Source organism: Mauremys reevesii, linkage group 8, assembly GCF_016161935.1.
Source record: "Mauremys reevesii isolate NIE-2019 linkage group 8, ASM1616193v1, whole genome shotgun sequence".
Lineage (NCBI taxonomy): Eukaryota > Metazoa > Chordata > Testudines > Geoemydidae > Mauremys > Mauremys reevesii.
Window position 1 is genome coordinate 63,787,123 of NC_052630.1, and position 25,214 is coordinate 63,812,336.

A 25,214-nucleotide genomic window follows, 5' to 3' on the forward strand; every position below is an offset into this window, starting at 1 on the left:
AGAATAACATGACAGACATTTTCAGGGAGGTGAGGCAGATTTGTTCATAAATTGTATTTGTGTTGCATTAACTCTCAGTAAGATGTAAGGAAGACTGAGCTTCAAGAAACTGCACGTGGAGCTCCCTTTAAATGTCTAGCTTTAATGTGGTCATGGAAGTTCCACCTCAGCACTATGCACTAAGCACTATGCTGTAAGCATTCCTTTTAGTTTGCAAAGACATCTTGCAGGCTCAATCAATTCCTTTTCCTATAGTAGGTGACTTTCCATGCCATGCATGTTCCACGTTCTTACTGTTTTGTCTCATTAATGAAATGATGCACTAATCCACTGCAATGGTCACCGAAGGCCCTGAAAACAGCAAAATAGATGCTTGGACACTAAGAGATTATTTCACACCCCAGCATGTGTGAACGGTTTTGAGGTAGAGATGGGCCAAGGCTGGAAAATCTATGTAGCTGTAGATCCCCTTGCTAATCTTTTGTGGAGGGATAGAACAACAGTTGTAAGGGATAATGCAGCCTTCAGTCATTGCCCCTTTTATAGGAGGATTCCTTTTTCCTCACCTCTTGCATGGCAGTATACACACAGCTTGTTTACTTAGGTTGTGGGTAGGGATGAGGATTTGCCTAAATGAATTTTAAACTGCTACTGATACATTAGATGCAAATTATTTTCCTTGCCCATGTTTAATATAATTAAATAAATGATGTAGATTAGATTTACTACAAAAAAGTATTCCAGTTCTAATGCATCAGTGTTATTCTCATGAGTTAGATAAAATTTCCCATGATAGATGGAAAGCATACCAGCCAATGTTAACTTTTGTTATACACAGCAATCATATATGTGTATATTTTTTCTTTCAAAGATCATTCCAAATATTTTATTTGCATTTTTTTTATTTCCTTTGTTTTAATATTATTTCCTCCCAGTAGCTTAAAGCTGTCAGGAGCTATAGTGAGCAGAGGGGTATTTTTTGTAGAAAACAAGAAATTTTTATTAAAGACAGACATTTTTAATAAAAAACACATTGTCCTAAATGTAAAACACCAATAGATTATTCATATAAAGAAAAGAGGCAACCCTTTAAAAGTTAAAATCTATTTCAATTTTAACATTTGCACAACATGTGTTGCCACACTTGTTATACCACTACATGCTGTAGCTCCTTTTTTAATATTTTCTTTGTGATTCTGACAGTACAGCGGTTCACCTTGAAAAATATTTATAAACTTACTTGTGCAATACATTCAAGTATTCATTACAAGATCACCTCTGTGCAAATGCATTAACTCAACCTGCCCTCATGGCACTCACTATCACATTGCTCTTGTTCTTGTTACACACATATGATTTGTGTCATTCAATTTGTTACCAGCGTGGGGAAACTTCCAAATGCAACTTGGGTACAGTCTAAAGGGGACTAAGCCGGGGTAACATATGCCCCAAGAAGCCTGCTTTAACTAACACATTTTTAAACCTTCTTGTTAGTGCCTTTTAAACTCTCCCATTACTGCATTTGCTGCACATCTATTTTTTAATAAATGAGTGATACCTACTAATACACAGTATATCAAAGTCAGAAGTGTTGTGTAAGGAGATATTGTTTGGTTAGTGGGTGTAAATCTAAGGTGGTTTAATATACCTACTGAGGGAGTTAAAAGAAGGTGTAAATTACACCAAACTGGACTCCTGCAATCTCATCTGTGAACTTCTAAATGCTTTGTTTAGCCACATATTTTTGTACTAATACTTGACTGTAGAAGAGATTTGTGCCATTTAAAAAATAAATACATAAAAATCTCAATTTTACAGTTGTTCAGAACAAAATTGTTTATAACAAATTGTTTTTATATGACATCTTTTATAGTCATGGTATCTAACATAAAGAGTTAAGTGCTCATATAATAATTCAGTGACTGTAGGAAACCTGAAGAGTCCATTCAGTAATTACCACAGAGGGTAATCTGCTGCCACAGGGAAAAGAGTTAGACTCCAAAAGATGCTCTTCTCCATGTCACTTCTTGACTTGAACAAATAGCATCCTTTACCAGAGAAGAGATAAGATAACTAAAAGGGGGTCTGGAAAGTTGACAAATGCCTGCCCACACGACAGGAAGCTCCCACTTCTGCTAGGGAGTAAGAAAAGTGGCTTGTGGCGCCATTGAAGTCACCTGTTATCTTGCTACTCTCCTCCTAAACTCTAATGGTAGTCCATGGATCAGGCCCAACACAAATTCTGAGTCTGCAATCCATGGACCTATTGAAGTAGTAGGCAATGGCAGCCTCTTGCCATCCAACAACAGTCATAACAAATGAATCACTGACTAGTCAGAGCCAACACAAGCTTTGGGTTGAGGGGAGAGGAACCACTTTGGTCTGAATTATGATGTGCATTTTGGTCAGGTGGCTGAAACAGGGACACTTAGGTTTTGTAGAGATGCCCAGTTTGATTGTGTGCTTAAAATATTTGCATGCTCTTGAATGGATCTTTGACTATTGTGCAGGTGGAAAATTAGAGGCATAAGAGTAGCTAAGCAATGGCACTTCTACCAGTCCAGCGCCCCACTCAAGTGTTGCAGTTTAAAATCAGTTTTGGCTATAAGATAAAGTGTCAGGGTGCACTCTGAAACCAAATGCTTTTGGCTCAGTAGCAAGCTATAACCAGCTTAGCCATTCTTAAACCGTGAACTTATTGATGATGAAACAGGGAACTGGCTTTGGTAGGTTCAAGCTTTCTCAAATTCAAACATAAAATATATCATTTTTTGAGTTTTAAATTCCATTCTGATAACTGAGACTCAGCTGCCTAATTTCTGTTCTCATATCCCCTCCGCATGTTTTATCCTTCCCTCCCTCTTGTCCATCCTCCAACCAATGTTGTTCTGGTTTCCATAAAGGTAGGAAGGGCAAATAAGTGTGCATGGAGGGGTTGGGAGTGGCAAAACTAAATCTTAGTGTATTTGAGGAGAAAGAGAGAGAGACTCTATGGGCCATGCCCTCCATATAGACATTTACACCCATGCAAAACTGCTACCAGATCAGAATGGTGGTGACAATTTGCAGTCAGAAAATCTACAAAAGTTGCAGGTCAGTATAGAATTGGGCCCACAGTCTACAATGGAAGTAAAATGCTGCCCTTAATAAGTGAGCATTGGTCAAGAAAACTTTCCCTGATGGGGTGGGAAGAATAAAGGCAAGACTGCCATTGGGACAGAGTCGTAGTTACTGAATAGAACAGCCCAGTTTAAGGGCAGGAATTGAACTCAAGAGCAGGGCAATTCTAGTGAAGAACTATCTGAGTGCAGGACTAAGCAATACACATAGTGAGTACTCAACCACCAAAATGGGGAAGCGTTAGTATAAGCAGTGCCGCCACGACAAGGCCCTTCCCCTTAGGCACTGGTTATAGGGGGAAAAAGTCTTTATAGCAATATGTAAAAAAATCAAGGTAACAGGAAAGGGGAGCACAATTGATGCCTCTTTATCAGTGCTCAGTGTGAAGGGAGACGCTACATTGCCATTAGCCACCAGGGTTAGCAGTGACCCAGCCCACATTCCAACAAGGCATTCAGATCCCCGATAACAAAAGGTAACAGGAACATTTCTTCAATAGTATTTGTCTTTTTGAATGCTGGCTGCTCTGAATATATTTGTAAATCTGTGTTGTCAGCATCTCTTCTGGGAGTGACATAGCTAGTGCCGTAAGCACAGAATGGAAACTGCAGTAGAAAGTCTGCTTGGAGGGGTTCCAACACTTCAAGATGCCTCTGCAGCCCCAAAGTGGCCAATGCTGGCTGGGATGGATGAAGGACTACATGCCCAGCACAGCCTCCTTTGGAGTTCTGAATATAGTCTAAAGCTGTCCTTTCCTGGTAGAAATGTTGGGGAAGATAACACCTACACTGCTTTTCCTTCATCAAGGTGAATATCTCCTGGAGTGTAGCTGCCCATAGTGTTGCAGAAAGGTGCAAGTTGCAACCTCCTGCACAAGAAGGGGTGAATCAAACCCTCTATTTGCAAACTTATTATTCTGGATCAGGTGGCTAAATAATTTAGGTTGTTTTGGTTACTAGCAGGTTTTGGATTGCTATCAATAGAAGGTACCATTAACAATTCAACAAGTATGAATTTACCCAGGTACTTGTAGTAACGATAGCCTCTGCCTGGACTTAGAACAGGAGATGCCACAATATCTCAGTCACTGCAGCATGGCAAATTCTGAGTGCCTGCTCTCCTTGAAGCATACTATTTGATTGTCCTTCCATTACCTTTTGCTGCTGGGTTCTCAAGATTTTGTAACGTACTATGAAGGCCCTTTTTGGACGTATCAAATGTTAGATGATGACATCAGTTTTGGGAATGTCTTGGTAGGTGCCTAGGTCCAGATGCTCACATTTTTCACTGATGTCAATTTCATGTCATGCCCTTTTACACCAGCTGAACATCTGGCCCTTTGCTTTGCTTTGAATTAACATAACTCTTTAAGCATATTCAAACACCTTCTAAGGTGTCTTAGTACAAATGAACAATTGCCCCACTAAAATCTGCAGCTAAGGGAGCATATATTCCACTCCAGGGGATCATCTTTTCTTCTTCTGACGTACAGCTTTATTGGTTCCTTTATCTTTCCTTCCTTGGTGCTGCTGCTCTGTCCCTGATAACATTGCCTGAAAAGTGACCTGTTTAAGGTAACTGGGATTGGAAGGCTGAGATCATGGTTATGATGATTGGATTATAGACTTATTTATTTATTTTTATTTATTAAATATACTCTATATCTTTATGCAAAACCTTAAAGGTTTCTGTGTTAAACATGAAGGATGGGAGAACACTTGGAAAATTCACCACCACTTTTTATTGCCTAGAATGAGATCAGTAGCCTGAGAGGTAGATTATACAATATTACAATCTGGGTCAAGTCTAGCTACATTTCTTAGATTTTACATCTAACACTTAGTTTATCTAGGCATGTTTCTTTGTTTATACATCTGTATATAAAAAGGATTTTGTTAAAAAGGTGGGGAAAAGTTTAATTGAATTTACTGAAAATTATAACCATGTGCACTAGCAAATTACAAAAACTGGCTTGATTTCCTCTGTTAATATGTAAGATTCCTAATTTAACTCCACAAATGCTCAAAACTAAGTGAACCATCCTCTGCAGCCTGAGACCCTCTTGAGCAAAAACTACTAACTGTATTGTACTTTAGGATGGAGGTGTGTGGGAAGGTAGTAGGATGTGATCATAAAACTTACTTCCGTCAGTGGAGTTTTCAAGTGGGTCTTTCAAAGCAACAGGGCAGGATGCTACTCCAGTGCACTCTAGCTCTTATGGAAATGTTTTTAATTTTATCACACATTTGTGGGAATCTAGATCTGTTTAAATTATCAATGGTCTCCCTTTGTGTATGTGTACTTCCCATTATTAACAATTGTTACCAGACAAATCATAATGAATGATTTATTCAAAGAATCCAGCCTCTTACTTGTGAATCGACCACATTTTGTCAAATTCAATAGTTATTAAAAATTAATCACTTGATAATTTATATACATAATTCTTAGTCTGTAGCTGTTTGGAAGCAGTTCACAGTGAGTATCTGATTTTTGAGTGGAAGCATAAGTAATATGATATGTCTGTTTCCTGACTGGATGAATATAACTCTTAGAATTGTATCAGAGGGGTAGCCGTGTTAGTCTGGATCTGTAAAAGCAGCAAAGAGTCCTGTGGCACCTTATAGACTAACAGACGTATTGGAGCACGAGCTTCCATGGGTGAATACATGCATCCGACTAAGTGGGTATTCACCCATGAAAGCTCATGCTCCAATACGTCTGTTAGTCTATAAGGTGCCACAAGACTCTTTGCTACTCTTAGAATTGGGTTTCTAGCCCAAACATTGCAAATAGTCCCATTGACTTCAATAAGATGTTCTGTATGACTTGAAGCTATTCTTGTGAATAAAGATTTATTGATTTTTTTTGCCTATATAATTATAAAGAATCAGTATATTTCATATTTCTTGTACTTTATATTACCCCTCTGACACAAAATTTTTAAAAAAATCACAGCAACGTATTTTGCACTGCATGAAAAATATGTTTTATGTTTACATAGCAAGATTTTAAAACTCTCTAATTTTCTTGAATAAATCTGACCTTAACTGTTGTTTGTACAACTTTGCTTACTGAGAAAGCAGTAATTTACATAAAATTGTATGTGAGATGTACTATTAAATCCTGTGTTATAAATGAGTGCAATCCTGTCTCCATTGAAATCTACTGCCAAGATTTCACCCTGTATGTCTAACATGTATGTGTAAATTGGAGAATTATAACATTTATCCCCAGTTTTCTTAGACTCTAATCTCTTTGGGGGAGAGGATCCTTTTGTTCCATGTCTGTGCGTGAGGTCCTGCTCCCTAACTGGGGCTCCAGTCTGCTGCAATAATACAAATAGTAGTTTACAAAGAATAAGGTCCCCACAAGAATAAGCCCCCCCGTCCCTCTCATCCTTATGTCAGATCCAGAAGGGTGGACACCTACTCCTGCACAGAGCTCCATAATAGTAATAACGGTGTGAAGAGCATACACATGATTCTTAGAAGTATTTCTAAAGAACTTACTGCTGCTGTCCTGTCCACCTCACACCGGCTACTCAGAATGAAACAGGCCTCAGCATCATCCATCCTAAAAGCAAATGGAGAAAGCAAAAACTATCAAATGTTATATATTTATATTTAAGCCACCATGTCATATGTGACAGCAATCCAAGTGTGCACAAGTCATACAGCATAAATTCTTGCTATGAACTTGTATTTCTAACAGTTAATGATAGCTTTATGCTTAGAAGTATATTGGACCAAAGTTTTAAGTCAGCTATTTTCATGTATTTTCTGAATGTCAGTTGTTTCTGAGCTTGACCACATAGTCGCTCTCGGTAACTATGGTTCTGGCATTAAACTCAAGGTAAAATGCCTTGGGTGTAATGAGTACAACAGGTGATATGTGCAACCAATCTATTCACTCTGAGTACAATAATTCAGAATTTTCATTGTCATGTCCCTTTAACCAGCACCTCCAGATACACCAGGTTACTTTTCTGTACATAACTCAATTTCTTACCGTAGGTATAATGATATGCACTACCAGTAAGAATGTGTGAAAAGTTCATATTGTATTGATAATACTTAGTCCTGTTATAGTGCATTTCCTCCACTTATCTCAAAGCACTTTAAAGAGGAGTGAAATTATATGGTCACACACTGAATCAATGGCAAAGCTGGGAAATTGAATGCAAGTCTCATGACTCGATCCGCTATATAGTTTTGAGAGGCTAGGAATTTGGAACCTGACTGCTTTTTGAAGAAATTTCTGATTTTCAGATCAATATGACTCATAATAAAACAAATGTATTTTTTCAGATGTACAATTTGAAATCAGACTTCCTTTAAATGTACATAAAAGCATCTGTTTTAAAACCAAAGATAAAAGATCATATATATCTGTTTAAATTTAATAAAAAAATCCACTGTAGAGTATATGATAGATACAGATTTGAACACTACATTATAGGGCAAATTTTGCTTCATATCATGTGTATCCCCATTAATATCCATGGGCTTGACTAAGTGAAATAGAGAAGAATTTGGCATGTGTACCATTTTACAATCTTACTCAGTCAAACCTTGCTGATGTTAATTATATCAATGCAAAGCAAGGCCCCAGTTCCACAAGCACTTATTCATGTGTTTCAATTTTACTAACACAAGTAGTCTTGTCATTGTCCTGGATTTTACAATATGACATTACAGGATGCTTTCAATAGCATTACTCACATACACAAAGTTAAATATATACATACGTGTTTGCTGGTCTGGTCCCAAAAGTCTCAGAATTTAAAATCCCAGAACATACCTAAATATTGTCTATTTACATATCTGTACAAGTTGCATCATAAACTAGTTACATTTCTGGTGATGGTAAATAGTGGTTCTTCAGAGGAATAATGATGTGGGTGAGAATATATCAAATTAATTGCATTGTATTAGAATGTTTCCGTTTCTCATTGTAATGCAGTTACATAATGGCATTATTTTTTTTCTAGGACATCTTAAAATATAATCACATTATATATCTCTTTATTGATGATGAAATGTTAAATAGCAAATGCAATTAGATATTGACATTAGATTAACACAGGATTGCTGTCCATTAAAGACTGCTGTTCAAAGGGCAAAATTCATTCTTGAACCTAGAGCCAGCCCAAAACCTATGCCCCACTTCAAATCCCATTTACCTACTCAAAATAGGAGTTCCAGGGGATTTAAGTGCTGTCCTTGTGCTGGCCCCTTGCAAATTAGCTAATTTCACCAAACATGATAGAAGACATCTACAAATGTCGTGTTTTTTTTTTTTAATTGAAACCTGGACACATTGTAGTAAAGGATTGTCTGACCAGGTGAGTATATCCATCATGACCTGTGTAGAACTGATTGAATTATTTGTTATGAACAAATAATCTGGCAGATGTATGAAAATAATCTGACTAGTGTCTGACTGTATTATATGAATGAACAATTTTCAGCCTATGAGCTGTTTGCAAACAATTCAGAATTTGCTACTGGCTATTCCTGGCATGTGACGGGTCACTTAAGTCACATGGTATTGTTTCTGCTCCATATTCATAGATTCATAGACTCTAGGACTGGAAGGGACCTCGAGAGTTCATCGAGTCCAGTCCCCTGCCCTCATGGCAGGACCAAATACTGTCTAGACCATCCCGGATAGACATTTATCTAACCTACTCTTAAATATCTCCAGAGATGGAGATTCCACAACCTCCCTAGGCAATTTATTCCAGTGTTTAACTACCCTGACAGTTAGGAACTTTTTCCTAATGTCCAACCTAAATCTCCCATGCTGCAGTTTAAGCCCATTGCTTCTTGTTCTATCATTAGAGGCTAAGGTGAACAAGTATTCTCCCTCCTCCTGATGACACCCTTTTAGATACCTGAAAACTGCTATCATGTCCCTTCTCAGTCTTCTCTTTTCCAAACTAAACAAACTCAATTCTTTCAGCCTTCCTTCGTAGGTCATGTTCTCAAGACCATTAATCATTCTTGTTGCTCTTCTCTGGACCCTCTCCAATTTCTCCACATCTTTCTTGAAATGCGGTGCCCAGAACTGGACACAATACTCCAGTTGAGGCCTAACCAGTGCAGAATAGAGTGGAAGAATGACTTCTCGTGTCTTGCTCACAACACACCTGTTAATGCATCCCAGAATCACGTTTGCTTTTTTTGCAACAGCATCACACTGTTTGGTACCATCTGCAAACTTAATAAGCGTACTTTCTATGCCAACATCTAAGTCGTTGATGAAGATATTGAACAGAGATGGTCCCAAAACAGACCCCTGTGGAACCCCACTTGTTATACCTTTCCAGCAGGATTGGGAACCATTAATAACTACACTCTGAGTATGGTTATTGAGCCAGTTATGCACCCACCTTATAGTAGCCCCATCTAAATTGTATTGGCCTAGTTTATCGATAAGAATATCATGCGAGACCGTATCAAATGCCTTACTAAAGTCTAGGTATACCACATCCACCGCTTCTCCCTTATCCACAAGACTCGTTATCCTATCAAAGAAAGCTATCAGATTGATTTGACAAGATTTGTCCGTTACAAATCCATGATGGCTATTCCCTATCACCTTACCACCTTCCAAGTGTTTGCAGATGATTTCCTTAATTACTTGCTCCATTATCTTCCCTGGCACAGAAGTTAAACTAACTGGTCTGTAGTTTCCTGGGTAAATGTGGGTCAATAACAGTTTGCAGACAGGATAATAATGAAAAGCAATGCTTACATGAATCAAAGTATTTGCATTTTATTAATGCAGCAATTCCTCAAACATTGTTGTGACTAAAATCACATTTCATTGAATGTTTTTTTAATTTAAAAAAGGCAGATGTGTAACTGAAGAGCAGTGAAGACTATTGAGTGAAGGTGTATGAGCAGGGTTTCTATAGTATTCAAGATGTTTCACTTCTAAGGTACATAACTACAAGATTTCATAGGCCACTCACATTTGAATTTCCATGTTGAATACAGAGATTTTTAGAATTATAGGCAGGACTGGTGGCATTGTGTATTATTATTTTTGTCTCATACTTTCCATTACAAAACCTCATTTTCAGGTGCTTACAACTTTGCAAAACATTAGCCACTGGGCTGAAATTTTCCATGCTGGGTGCCCACTTCCAGTGCTTTCCCTTCCAGATCCTGTAAGATTACTAAGTCTCACCAGGTCTCTGCTGTCAGCAAATATCTGTGATACCCACTGGCAAAGTGTGTATCTTTCCTTCTCTAGTGCTGCTCTATTTAGAGGATGACAACTTACTATTGCTATCAGTTACTCCATTAGCTCAAATAGCAGAGGACTGTGTGGTGGATCTAAAGGTTCCAAGCCTGCTGATGAACTGTGTGTGTTAATAAGATGGCACATGATGAAATTTCTGAATTCTCAGTTGGCCTTTTTAAAAAAACCTATGATATTACACACACACACACCAATGTTACTAAAACATTTTATTAAAGTTGCAAACTCAAGCACTCAAAAGTTAGGAGATGAGAGAATTAAAATGGCTTCAAACATAGCCTATTTTGCCAACCAGAACGACCACGGTTGATGGTGTCGCACGAGGCATCATGTAGTGAAGTTTCCATATCTGGCTTACTCCTGTGAATCCATGAATTTATGGAGCAGCTTCATGGGCACCCCAGGTAAGGTTAGGTGGTGTACCCCTTTGTGCACTGATGGACAGTCTGAGAGCATGGTGTACTGGGGTGTTTTTGTCCATGCGAGTAATATGGTGGCAGAGCATGCAATGCCGTTTTTTTAATATTATGAGTGTTTTGAAGGGAGGTCAGATCTCTGCCTATGCAACCTTAATTCATCCTCCTGCGCCTATGCATTATGGTACAGTAAAAGTACATAATCATATACTATTTTTCCAGAGGACCCCTGCCTTCCACATTGAACAGGATAGACTTGCTCTGGGGATGAATCAGGGTTGTGTAGTGAAGGAGGCTGTCTATAGAATCCCTGCTTTGTTGATGAAGTTGGACGTTGTGTACTGAATGAGGCAAGTGATTGAAGAGAATTAAAAAGGAAGGTCTCATGGTTAAGACAGTTGAATGCTGTCCTGCAGAATTTGATTTGATACCTGCCTGTGTCATAGAGTTCCCATATGATTCTGCGCAAGTCATTTTAATAAAAATTTTGGAAGGTGGTCACACTGTGTTCTTAATTTTCTGGGTGCCTAATTTGAGATCCTGGGGGCTGATTTGCAGAAGTTCTGAGCACTCATAACTGCAACTGCAATGGGTGCCATGCTTGAATATTTAAAATTCTATATAATTCTAAAAACTCTGAAAAATCAGATTCTAGGCAACTCAAATTGGGCACCCAAAATTAGTGACTACTTTTGACCTTAATCTCTCTCTTCCTCAGCTCCCCACTTGTACAATTGAGATACCACCAGCACCTCACAAAACATAGGTTTTTGTGAAGATAGATTAATGTTTGTGAAGCACTCACATAATATAGTGATGAACACCACAGAAAAGCCCATGAGAAAATAAATAATTCTGTCTTAAGAGCAGGGTTTGAATTTTCAATAGATAAGACATGGGACCACTCATACAACAAAATATGGGATAATTGCTCATAATTTACCACTGTCCATTCTGGACACTGAATAAAACAGGCGTCCCATGGAAATAATGGTATGTAATCATGTAATTAAAGACTGTATCATCTTGCATATGCAGGAGGAGACTGCATTATGGTTGAAAAGGCAACCATAATTTTAGCATATCCTGACATTTGAGTTCTTGACTTTGTAACCTTAATTTCTTTTAACATAGTTTTTGTGTAATATGTATATAAATTTTGATAATGAGACAACCAGATTTTATTTTTATAATAGGAACTAAACAACTACCTAATATTTTATTTACTAGAGAAATTTACCAAGCATCTGTTATTTTTCAGTACCTTGTTTTTCATAAAAAGAACTGAAATATAGCAACCTCTTAGTTACTGGGTTATATTTCATACTAAATGTTCTATTAAATTCCCACCATGCTGTTTCCCTCAGGACATGTTTAAAAAAAATCTTTAGGTACATTCAATTACATGTTCTGCAGAAAAAAGTACAATTCTACAGTTGACTAGCTTCAGGTTATTAAGGTTATTCTAGGCTAAATGCATATAATTATGCTCAGAGAACAGCATTTTGATTCTTTTTCACCTCCTAAGATGTAGAACAAATGCTAACTAAATCCCACTAGAGAATCTTTTCTCAAGATCGATGGGAAAGCAAAAAATGGCAACTCTTTTATATCTTTTTTTGGGGAGGAAGGGAGCACAATCTCCTCTCTGAACAGACCTTCTATTTTTCTTCTTTTGAACATCCAATATTAGCTCTTTATCAGAGATAGAAATTTGAGAAGACATTCCTCTCAAGACTCTGAAGAAATGTGATGTCTGGACTATAATCATCTATTAAATTCAGATCAAGTTTCAACTTAAAATAAAAAAAGAGGTGATTTGTTTCTAGGGTGGTATTATCAAACAGTTTGCAAATGCTTATATGGGTTAGGTATAATGACAAAGCATGAACATTCCATAAATAGGAAGAAATGGAGATGGGATGCAATGAATACTCAATAGGCACTGATCTATACTATGTGTCTTGATGTTTTGTTTGATTCATGTGTGTGTGTGTGGGGGGGGTCAGTTAACACTTCCTGGATGGGAAGAATAGCTGTATAGGTCTTGCTATAGAAGCTTGTTGTAAGGAAGGTGTTGAAGGAGGGCACGGAGGCATGGTAGACTCATGTAAAAGGGCACGTCTTCCACTTCCTATCTTCCTCTAAACATACAGACTACTAGGAGACTCTCTGCTTGTAAACACCACATGTGGTTTATTTACAATGTTCCCCTGGCACTTGACAGCATTGTGCAGCACTTTATATATAACAGCAGCTTCCTAGACCAAGGACAGGAGAGAAGGAGATCTCTCCCTCAAAAGTTGCTCTTGGGACTTCTCTTGCCATCTCTCCCCCATGTCATTTCTTTCCTACGCCTTTTCTACTTTCTGAGCTAATGGATTAATTAGCCTTGTATCTCTCTCCAGATCATCACCAATCTATCAGTTAGGCACAATTATCATACTCAGGTTTACTCCTATGCAACTAACTGGTGATAAAGTGATCAGAGTGCTGGTACAGCTGCTGTTGCCCACACAACTAGGTAAAGCGAGTTGCTTACAGTTGAATGAGGTTAACAATGAGAATGGGTACAGCATGTGAAGGGGAATATTTGCTTTTGCTTCCTTTCTTTTTACTTCAGTTGGTCCAGATAATCACCACTGAATCTTATCATCACTCATGCGAATTCTAAAACCACTTATCGGCTTTCCAGTATCCAGTGTTGTATGATAGGATATAAAAACACCACACAAGACAGAAAGGGGTTAAAAAGCAGCTATAGGCTCAGACAGCCCTGCCTTGCCACACCTGTAAATCATGCCAGGTTGAGGAGGAGGCTTAAAGGGAGAAGCCCAGACCAGAGGGCTCCATCCCAGGAAGATGGACAGACTTTTCATTTTCAGCTCCCAAACAGGAGCCCAGTCAAGGCCCAAGCTCCTTTAGCCATCTGTACTACTGCCCCGTCTTGACAGTTAACTTAAAGGACCCTTGAGGGATCGTGCAGCCCTTCATTTCTATTAGTTTAGTTTTTTTTCCCCTTTGTCATGTTGGGAACTGGGACCAGGGGCTTGATTCCACAGTAGATCTCTGCTAAGAATGCAAGTCCCTTGAGGAAACGGTGGGCTGACTGAGGAAGTAGTCCAGGGAGGAAGCAAGAGTTCTGACAATATAGAACTTAACCACATGCTTCAGTGTCCCTGGGCTGGAACTCTAAGTAGGGAGAGGGACTAAATTCCCCTAAGCATCACTGATCCCAGAGGCAAGGAGCTAGAAATGTTATTGGGCCTGGACCTGGGCCACTGATGCAAGGGAAAGGAACTACTGAGTTAAACTCTGGTTTATCCCAAAAGGAGTGAGACTAAATGTGTCCTGGCCAGAAGGTCAAGCCCAAGATGAAGGGGACTGCTAGTGGACCTGGACAGCTGGTTGGCAAGGCTATGGAGAGAGAACACCCAGCCACAAGTCGGTGCATCAACTGGTGAGTCATTTTGCCATGAAAAGCAATTATTTGATTTATTTCTGAATTGTTTTAATGCTGCTTTTAAAATGGAGACAGAAGAGACAAGTGACACAAAGCTTGGTCCAATAAAGTAGAGTTAGATTACAAGTGGCTTAAAAAAAAAAGTTAGAAACAAAGCTGAATTATGCCAAAGATTTACTCATGTTACCCTTCTAAAATGCACAAACTTCTTTTCTAATCTGGCTCATGTTGTTTGTAAACCTTATTTAAGAAGTATGAGTTGAAACAAATAAATGAAAAATAAATATATTAGTTTTTGCCTACTTAGCTCTCAACAGGTCCTGATCTTTCAGTACTGAGCCTTGCAGATAGATAACTCTTTGAGACCACATTGGAATTTGCAACACTCTTCTCACTTGAACATCCATCTCAGTAGGACACAAAATAACCACATAATAGTCCTGTCAAAAATATAAAGGAGAGTAGAAAAGGCATTTGGATTATTTACTGTTACCTTCTGTTGTCACTGTAGTATTGGTTAATAGAGAATCTGGAGGTGAACAAGTACCTGTAATAACTTTTAAAATTGTTTCTTGGATAAACTATTTGAACATTGCACATTTCAGATTCTATAATAAAACTGGAGCGTTAAAAATTGTCACAACATTTTTTTCCATAAATAATTCAGATTCCCATCCTGTTTATAGCTGGTAAATTTATTAGGTGAAACAAGCAAATATTATGGATGTTTTCCCCAGATTAAGGGTCAAGTCCAGTCTCCTTTTCCAATATGGTTCTGCTGTGAGCAGATGGTGGAATGAAGTTGAGGAATTCAGGATATCTTCCATTCCCCCAATGAAACTGTGCAGGAAGAGTAGTGAATTGGATCCAGCATTGCTGCCCACATAAGGAATCACTTATTGCATAAGTGTCTTTTGTAGGATTCTTCCACCACTGAGATGACGGAATCTCCGGAACCTGTGGTAGGAGGATTTTGCTTCCCTTCTCCCCAGGGTATCATCTCAGCTCCTGGCCTGTTACTCCGGCTATGTGCTAAAATTTGTGTCTATGTGTATTAAATATACACTGTACACACAGTTATGAATTGAATGTGGGTTTCCCATACCTCAGGAGATTGCTCTAACCGCTGGGCTAAAAGTTATAAGGTTGGCCCTCCAACCTCCTTCTGATCTGCTGCTACCAGATTTTGAATGGGACCTGATCTGCTAAGCAGCCTCTGAGGGTGCATATCACAATCTGGCCCCTTCACATGACGTAGGCAGCTGAATGCTTATTTTCCCCAGGTCATGGATGGCTCTGCAGCTTAAGTGGGAGATGTAAATGGAGGCATCAATGTACATGACCAGAAGCAGGAACTTAGATGAAGAGGTAACATTTACCCTTAGGTGTCGAGTGAGTTTAGTAAGTCTTGTGAATCTCAAATTTCAATGGAGCCAAAACTGGGTCTTAGGTGCCTAAGCCTGGATCTTCAGTGACTACGTCTGGAGTAAATGTTCCTAAGACTCTTTGTGGACCTGGGCCTACATGTGAAATACATGTTTGGTTATCCTCCTCTGTGTTGTTGAGGAGGATAAAAGTCTTGGAGAAGGAGATCAACCTAGAGCAAAGGGAAATGAATCTATAGTTGGGACCCTATTCCCAGATGACTTCATGCTATCCTCTTGTACAGAGAATACATTTCCAGGTGAGGGGACCCCTGTTGTTAGGAAGAGACAGGTAATATTAATGTGGGATTTGATTATTAGAAATATAGATAATTGGGTTTGTGATGACTGGGAAAACCACATGGTGAATTGCCTTCTGGATACGAATGTTGCAGACCTCTGAAGACAGGTGGACAGACTAATGGGTATTGCTGAGGAGGAGCTGGTGGTCATGGTACATGTAGGTACCAATGACATAGGGAAAGGTAGGAGAGAGGTCCTGTAGGCTAATTTAGCCTGCTAGGTAAGAGGTTCAAGTCCAGGACCTCCACGGTGGCATTCTCTAAAAGGCAGGCAGAACTGCAGAGTATCAATACATGAATGATATGATGGAGGAGGGATTTAGGTTTATTAGGAACTGGGGAACCTTTTGGGAAAGGAAGAGCCTATACAGTAAGGATGGGCTCCACCAAAAACAAAACAGAATCGGATTGCTGAGAGGTAAAATTAAAAATATCATAGAGGACTTTTTAAACTAAGAGCTGGGGGAAAGCTGACCGATGCAGAGGAGCACACGGTTTGGACAGACACATCCTTTAGGGGAGGATTTTTTTAAAGGTGATACTCTATATCCTAGTAAAAAGGAGAGGCTAGAAGTTGATGAAGTACGGGTAGGAACTGAAGAAACAGTCAAAAAAGAGTCCTATTCAATTACATCACATGAAGGCAGACAACTAAATATTGACAAATTCTATAAGTGTTTGTATACAAATGCTAAAAGTCTAAAAACTAAGATGGGTAAACTTGAGTGGTTGGTATTAAATGAGCATATAGATATAATAAGCATAACGGAAACTTGGTGGAACAATGATAATCAATCGGAATTGAATAGGTCATAATCATGTGGGAGTGACACTGTGAAAGAAGGCATAGTCATATATGGTAAAAACAAACAGACAGTACCATAGAATCTCTATGGATAGAAATTCCATGCTTGAATAATAATAGTATAGCAGTAGGAATATATTATTGACCACCTGACCAGGGAGATGACTGTTAAATGCTTACGGAGATTAGATAAGCAACAAAGGCAGAAAAAGCTATAACAATAAGGGATTTCAGCTATCCCCATATCGAATAGGAACATGTCACTTCATGATGGAATGCAGAGATAAAATTTCTAGACACTATTAATGACTGCTTCTTGGAGTAGATAGTTCTAGAACCCACAAGAGGAGAGGCAATTCTTAATTTAGTCCTAAGTGATGCACAGGATCTGGTTCAAGAGGTGAATCTAGCTGAACCTCTCAGTAATAGCAATCATAATATAATTAAAGTTAACATCCTTGGGGGGGAGGGGAATATACCAAAGAAACTCACCACAGTAGCACTGAACTTCAAAAAGGGAAACAATACAAATATGAGGAAGCTAATTAAGCACAAAAAGGAACAGTCACAAAAGTGAAATGCCTGCAAGCTGCATGGAAATTTTTAAAAACATCATGCTAGAGCATAAAACTATATGTATACCCCAAATAATAATAATAAAAAAGACCAAAAAATGCTGTCCTGGCTAAACAATACAGTAAAAGAGATGGTTAGAGACAAAAAAAATAAATCCTTTAAAAATTGGAAGCCAAATCCTACTAAGGAAAATAGAAAGGAGCATTCATTTTGCCAAGCCAAGTGTAAAAATATAATTAAGCAGGCCCAAAAAAGAATTTGAAGAGCAACTAGTAAAAGACAGAAATAAACAGCAATAATTTTTGTTGTACATCAAAAGCAGGAAACCTGCCAAAAAATCAGTGGGGCCATTGGATGGTTCAGGTGCTGAAGGAGCACTTAAGGAAGGCCAAGCCATTGCAGAGAAGCGAAATGAATTCTTTGTATTGGTCTTCGCTGCAGAGGATGTGAGGGAGATTTCCACACCCGAGCCATTCTTTTTTGGTAACAAATATGAGGAATTGTCCCACACTGAGGTCTCAGTACAGAAGGTTTTGGAACAAACTGATACAATTAACAGTAATAAATCACCAGGACCAGATAGTATACATCCAAGAGTTCTAAAAGAACTCGTATATAAAATGTGCAGAACTTCTGTCTGTGGTATGTAACCTATCACTTAAATCAGCCTCTGTACCAGATGACAGGTGGATAACTAATGTGAAGCCATTTTTTTAGAAAAGGCTCCAGAGACGATCTTGGAAATTACAGGCCGGTAAACCTAATTTCAGTAGCAGGCAAATGGATTGAAACTATAGTCAAAAATAGAATTATCAGACACCTAGATGAACATGATTTGTTGGAGAAGAGTCAACATGGCTTTTTTTTTTAAAAAGGAAAATTGTGCTTCACCTAGCTATTAGAATCCTTTGAGGGGGTCAACAAGTATGTGGACTAGGGTGATCTAGTGGATATAGTGCACTTCAATTTTCAGAAAGCCTTTGACGAGGTCCCTCACCAAAGGCTCTTAAGCAAAGTAAGGAGTCATGGAATGAGGGAAGGCCCTCTCACGGATTAAAAGATAGGAAACAAAGGGTAGAAATAATGGTCAGTTTTCATAGTGGAGAGAGGTAAATAGCAAGGTCCCCCAAGGATCTATATGGGGATCTGTGCTGTTGAACATATGCATAAATGATCTGGGAAAAAGGATAAGCAGTGTCTAAGTTGGCAGATGATACAAAATTACTCAACATAGTTAAGCCCAAAGCTGACTATAAAGAGTGACAGGAATCTCACAAAACTGGATGAGTGGGCAAGAAAATGGCAGATTAATTTCAATGTTGATAAGTGCAAAGTAATGCACATTGGAAAACATAATGCTAACTACACATCACGATGATTTGGTCTTAGTTAGCTGTTAACACTCAAGAAAGTGATCCTGGAGTCATTGTGGATAGTTCTCTGAAAACATCTGCTCTATGTGCAGCAGCAGTCAAAAATGCTAACAATGTTAGGAAGCATTAGGCAAGGGATAGAAAATGACAGTAAATATCATAATGCCACTAAATAAATCTGGTACGCCCACACCTTGAATACTGTGTGCAGTTCTGGTTGTCACATCTAAAAAAAATATATTAGAATTGAAAAAGTAGAGAATGGCAAGAAAAATGATTAGGGATATGCAATAGTTTCTATACAAGGAGAGATTAAAAAGCTTGGAAAGATGGCTGAGGGGCGATATGATAGACGTCTGTAAAATTATGAATGATGTGGAGAAAATGAATAACTGTTGTTTACACCTGCACATAACACACATAATAGGCATCACTTAATGAAATTAATAGGCAGCAGTATGACAGGGTGCCGGGCAAAGGGTTGCTGATTCAGCCCTGTAACACCTGTTCCCATTTAGGGGAATAAATCAGAGCTGGCAAGATATAACCTGGCCCTAATTGGGGGAGCAGAGACAGATTTCACCTAATTAGCCTGGGGCTGTATAAAAGCCTCAAGAGATGTAAGAAAGGGAAAAGGCAGGGAGTGGAAGCAGGGAAGTAGATCTTCCCTCCCTCCCTCCCTCCCTTCTGCAGACCGTGAAGGGCCAACTGTACTTACTGAAACGATGATGGGAACAAGCCTGTGAATAAACTGCACCAGTGGTTACTAACCTCAGGGACTCAGAGTGACTTTGTGGACTTAGCAGAGGCAGGAGCCAAGGGGGACTCTGATACATGTAGGGGCCTGTCCAGGATCCCGTACTAGAGCAAGTGTTTTGGCAGCCTGGAGATGGAGGAGACCCTGCAATGGCTGGTCAAGCAGCAGGAGGAGGTGCAGAAGTCAATGCAGAGTTTTCAGCAAGCCCACCAGCTGGAGAGACAGGCCTTGCTCACCTAGCAGGCAGAACAGCAGAAGAGCCTGCAGGACTTCATTTGGGAGCAGGCTGGGATCCAGCAGCAGCTCCTGCAGAAAGTGGTGAGTCCCACAGGAGGGGATGGCATTCGGGTGCTGGGCTTAGGACTATGTAAAATGGGCCAGACGGATGACCCTGGTGCCTTCCTAGGCAGCTTTGAGTGGGTAGCTGCAGGGGCTGGATGTGACAGGGCAACCTGGACCCTGCGACTGGCTCCCTACCTAGCTGGCAAATCCCAAGCGGCCTACTTGGACCTAAGTGAAGAGCAGACCAGGAATTATGAAGTGGTAAAAGCAGCCATCCTGATCGGGTGGGGCTGACCATGGGGAAGTACTGCCAGAAGTTCTGGTTGGCGAGGTGGATGGGGTGTTGTGGCCCCAGGCATTCACCCAAAAGTTAATGGACTGGACTACCCACTGGCTGAGGCTGGATGCACAGACAGTGAGGGAGATTATAGAGGCACTCGTCCTAGATCAGTTTTTACAGGGCCTCCCAGACAAAATAAAGGTGTGGGTGCAGAGGCACCAATCAAATATGGTCCAGGTGGCTGTAAAGCTTACGGAGGAGTATGCAGAGGTAGACTTCCCCAGGAAGGAGGGACAGCCGGAAGTGGAGACTGGGATAAGGCCCAGAGAACCTCTGCCCAGGAAAGTCCCAGAGAATAAATGGGAGGACACGCTAGGGTCTCCCATGGGGTCCTGACCAGTTGTCTGCTGGCAGTGCAGATGGCCGGGACACAAGAAGGGGGACTGCCTGCCCATGGATTGTGGATGGGCAGAGTTTTTTGTCATTGGGGAAACACTGGAAGGCAGGGGTGGAAGCTGTCCACTATTCCAGTAATGGTGGGGAGGAAACCCCAATGAGCCCTGGTGGACTCTGCCTCGGCCTGCTCTCTGGTACAACGGAAGCTGGTGAGGCCGCACTGGTGGATTTTGGGTGTTAAGATGGATATAGAATGCATCCACAGGGATAGGAGGCAAAACCTTATGGTCCAAGTGCCCCATGAGTTTTGGGGCTGGTTTAAGGGACCCCAAAGGGACTACCTTATATGGTGGTAATGGGTACAGACTGAGACCTCTTCCCAGGAGGGAATGTGGGCAGAGGGAGAATCTCCAAGGAACAGGGTAGAGACCACTGAGAAGAAAACCCCTAGCCAACAGAACTTAAGAAGGAAGTTATGGGCGAGATGTCCACCCTAGGATCCTCAACTGGAGATCAAGGCCCGGTGGAGGCCTTTATTAGCGGACACCCCAGAGGAAGAGACCCAGGCCCCATTGGATGAGCTTGGGGGACCAGAAGCCCTGAGCCTCTGGGAGAGGGCTGGGACCAACCCTGAACCCCTGACAGAAAGGAAGGAGGGGAGAACAAGGGAACACCCAGGAGGCTGTGAATGGTGTGAGGCCCTGTGGGCTGTGGTGGAGCTGTGGGGCCATCCACCCCACACACAATGTAGTTTCTGTAGTTGGGAGATGAAGGAATCCCACACGGCAAACCCTGGGATTGACCTGAAAGAGGGTAAAGGACTCCCCCATAATAGAGGAAGGAGAGGATGCAGAGGTGCAAACCTTGTGTTTGGAGAAGTGGGGGAGGTGTGTGACAGGATGCTTGGCAAAGGGTTGCCTATTCAGCCCTCTCACACCAGCTCCCATTTAGGGGAATAACCTGGCCCTAATTGGGGAAGCAGAGACAGCTGTCACCTAATTAGCCTGGGGCTGTATAAAAGCTGCAGGGGAAGGAAGCCAAAGGGTGGCAGAAGAAAGGGAAAAGGCAGGAGTGGAAGCAGGGAGGTAAACCATCCATCCTTACTGCAGCTAGTGAAGAACCAACTGTACATAGTGAAAAGGTGGTAGGAACAAGTCTGTGAATAAACTGCATCCGTGGTTATTAACCCCAGGGTCTCAGAGTGACTTTGTGGACCTAGTAGTGGCAGGAGCCAAGGGGAGGGGCCCAGCTGCATTTTGCTACAAGCAGGTTTAAAACAAACATGGGGAAGTACTTCACAGAATGCACAGTCAGCCTCATTGCCAGTGGATGTTGTGAAGGCCAAAAGTATAACATGGAAGTAACGGGCAACTCTCTTACCACTTCAAAAGTTATTTTTCCTCCCTTGGTATCCTGTTGTTAATTGATTTATCTCGTTCGACGGACCTCACACTTGGTAAAGCAACCCCCATCCTTTCATGTATTTATACCTGCTCCTGTATTTTTCACTTCATGCATCCAATGAAGTAGGTTCTAGCCCACAAAAGCTTATGCCCAAATACATTTGTTAGTCTCTAAAGTGCCACAAGGACTCCTGGTTGTTTTTACTGATACAGACTAACACAGTTACCACTCTGAAATATGGAAGAATAGGTCCATCAGTGGCTATTAGCCAAGATGGTCAGGTATGCTAGCCATGCTCTGGGTGTCCCTGAACCTCTGACTGCTAGAAGCTCAGACTGAACGACTGGGGATGGATCACTTGATAAATTGCTGTTCTGTTTGCTTCCTCTGAAGTATCTGGCACTGGCAAAAGACAGAATATTGGGCTACAGAGACCTTTGGTTTGACCCAGTATGGCCATTTTGTTCTTAATTAGCCTGTGAATTTAGATCAGTTTGGATTTTTTTTCATTCTGTTATTGTTGAATGGTGCTGTTATCAGGCCATAAAGTTTAAAAAGTTACATTTTATTTTGCCCATTAATTAATGATGTACAGTGCCATATGTGCTTTAGCAAAAAGTAGCAATGTATTTTTAGTAAATAGAAGTAGTCCATACTAAAGCCCACAAATAATATATTTTTAACAATTTGTCATAATGGAACCAAAATTCCAATACACTTTACCCAGAAATGATTGTGAGGATTTAAAGAGAGAAAGTGGGTGAGGTAATATCTTTTATTGGACCAACTTCTGTTGGTGAGAGAGACAAGCTTTTGAGCTTACACAGGGCTCTCCTTCAGATGTAAAACTTTCACAGGGCCAGTTAGGATATAGTCAGCCATATGAAAAAAACATTTCTTTGTATTCCCTAATTCTTTTAATGCTTATGCTGAGAAACTCCTCACTTGCGAGCAATGTTGACAATCAGGCTATGTCCATTGCACTATATCCTGTTCTGTCTTAACTGCAGCAATCACAATTAAGTTTAAAAACTCTCATTGAGTTCAGTGAACGAGGCCCCAGAATAGCAGAAAAACATAAAATGACCAATTTTCTTTTTTTCTTTTTACACATCGTATTAGGTTAATCAAAAGGAATTTTCATGAAATTAGTTGGCTGTAAGATAACTGGTATAAATCAAAGTAATTAGACTCTGTGTGACACAAGCATATTTCTATCTGTTTAAACCAATTTAGATCAATTAAAAATGAATGCATCCATTACTTGTTCTGAGCTACTTCTTGCAATTATACTTTCTTCAGTCAGTCATTCTTTAATTCAGACACACACATTACAGACCATTTCTGAAGATTGTCTGCAAGTTACCAATGTCTAATTGAATTTATTATTTTTTTTTATTCGTGCATTGTAAATATACCTGCAGCCTGGGATGAGCATAGAACTCATTTAAGAAATCCATAAGCAAGTCAATCTTCAGGGAGCTGACACACAGTACCACATGTTTCTCTGTCTGAGCTCTGTGTCGACTGTAGTTACCCCCAGACTTCTGTCTCTCCATCCACAAATAAGCCAGCTGTTCAAACTGCAATATATTGTCAATGTGAATGAAATACATATAAGCAGCTGTGCAATATACACATCTTTATCAGTATGAGTTAATTATATTTTATGCTTTAGGCTATCCACTCATTTAATTAAAGACACACTTAAAACCCCCACCCTTTGTCTTTGTTTCTTTCCAAGAGCAGCAGTTTACAACCAGATGGGATGGCACAATAATACATCAATAGGCCAAACTCAGGCATTCAAAAATCATAAAGTTGAGTTAAATCATGAGCTTATTTAAATATATTTTTTCTGGTATTTGAGCCTTTAGGGTTCATTTGTAATTTACATGACACCAAGAGATGAGACTGTAAGAAAAACACCAATGTATTACATATGTAGATGGAACAATGCCTCAGTTTCTCCCCATAGATTTTTAAAAATCTAAAGTTGGCAACACTTGATACGATGATGTCTGCATATTATTTCTTACTATCTGATCTGCACCTTAAATATTGGCATCACTTAAACATATGGCTAGTAGAAAAATCATGTTCTGTCCCTGCTGCTCCTGGAGAACTGCTGGGTTTTTTGGTATTGACTATGGCATCTGTTGAACTCAGGGCCGCCCAGATGGGGGGGAGGGGGAAAAGTGGGGCAATTTGCCCCGGGCCCCACAGGGGCCCCCACGAGAGTTTTTTGGGACCTCTGGAGCAGGATCCTTCACTCACTCTGAGGGCCCCGAAAAACTCTTGTGGGACCTGGGCCCCCAGAACTTCTTCCGCTCCAGGGCATCATCGTCGGCAATTCGGCAGCGGAGGGTCCTTCTGCTCCAGGGTAGAATTACCCCCCGCCGCCGAATTACCAACAAAGACCCGACATTTCAGCAGTGGGTCCTGCTTTAGCGGTAATTCGGCGGCAGGGGGCCCCCGCCGTGGCTCTTCGGGGCACTTCGGCGGCGGGGCCCGGAGCAGAAGGACCCCCCGCTGTCGAATTACTGCCGCAGCGGGGGCCCCTGCCGCCGAAGACCCCAGGCCCCCTGAATCCTCTGGGTGGCCCTGGTTGAACTAAACTTCAATAAGCGGCACTTTTCCCTCTACCACCTTAATCAGCATCCCCCAGTTCACAATAAATTCTGCTTTGAGATCCTAATACAGGGAAATCTAGGGATGAATATGATATGCAATGTATCTGGAATAATTTAAATACATAAAAGCATTACTTCAGTGGACTAATGTCCACATGTTTTATATACAATTAGTACCACTAATACACCATGCATATACCATTTCAATTTCGAAGCTCCTTACAAGCTAGCTAATATTCACAACAATCCAATGAGACCAGAGTGTTTTCTTATCCACATTCTACTGAGGCAGGGATGTCAAGTGATTCAGTGTCAGAGCCATGATAAGAGCTGGCCCCTTGTCCTGTGCTCAAACCAGGACACGAAGCCCTTGTCTCTCCTTGAGGTGTCACTCTGAAGAAGAAAGAACTAGGGGAAAATGCTAGGAATAGCTAAGTGTCTTGGGAAATCTTTGGCTGCTGGTTAGTTTTGCTGCTATTATTTAAGTTCACAATAAAGGTAAATCCCACCATGAGGGTAAATTTGGACAACACATCATGCCTGTATGTTCTTTGGTGTCTGATGGGAGCCAGCAGCTTCTACAAGGCTTTGAAAACTTGTTAGCTCCTCTCATTTTAGCATATATAAACCATATGCACATTTATTTTACAAACAAGAAGACAAATAAGAAAGCTCCAACTCTGCATAAAATGAAGAAGCATACAAGAT

The 25,214-nt window shown here is 40.4% G+C and overlaps 1 protein-coding gene across 4 annotated transcripts in view; it reads right to left on the reverse strand.

Annotated features, from left to right (window-relative positions):
* The window catches only part of KCNT2 (potassium sodium-activated channel subfamily T member 2), a 292,883-nt gene that overhangs the window by 121,338 nt on the left and 146,331 nt on the right, over positions 1 to 25,214 (reverse strand). For all 4 annotated transcript variants that reach the window (XM_039485106.1, XM_039485104.1, XM_039485103.1 and 1 more), the window contains 3 exons: positions 23,292 to 23,456; positions 14,578 to 14,714; positions 6,633 to 6,696 (listed from right to left, as the gene is read on the reverse strand). In XM_039485106.1, the coding sequence (XP_039341040.1) occupies positions 6,633 to 6,696; positions 14,578 to 14,714; positions 23,292 to 23,456 (366 nt within the window). The remainder of the gene's footprint in view (positions 1 to 6,632; positions 6,697 to 14,577; positions 14,715 to 23,291; positions 23,457 to 25,214) is intronic.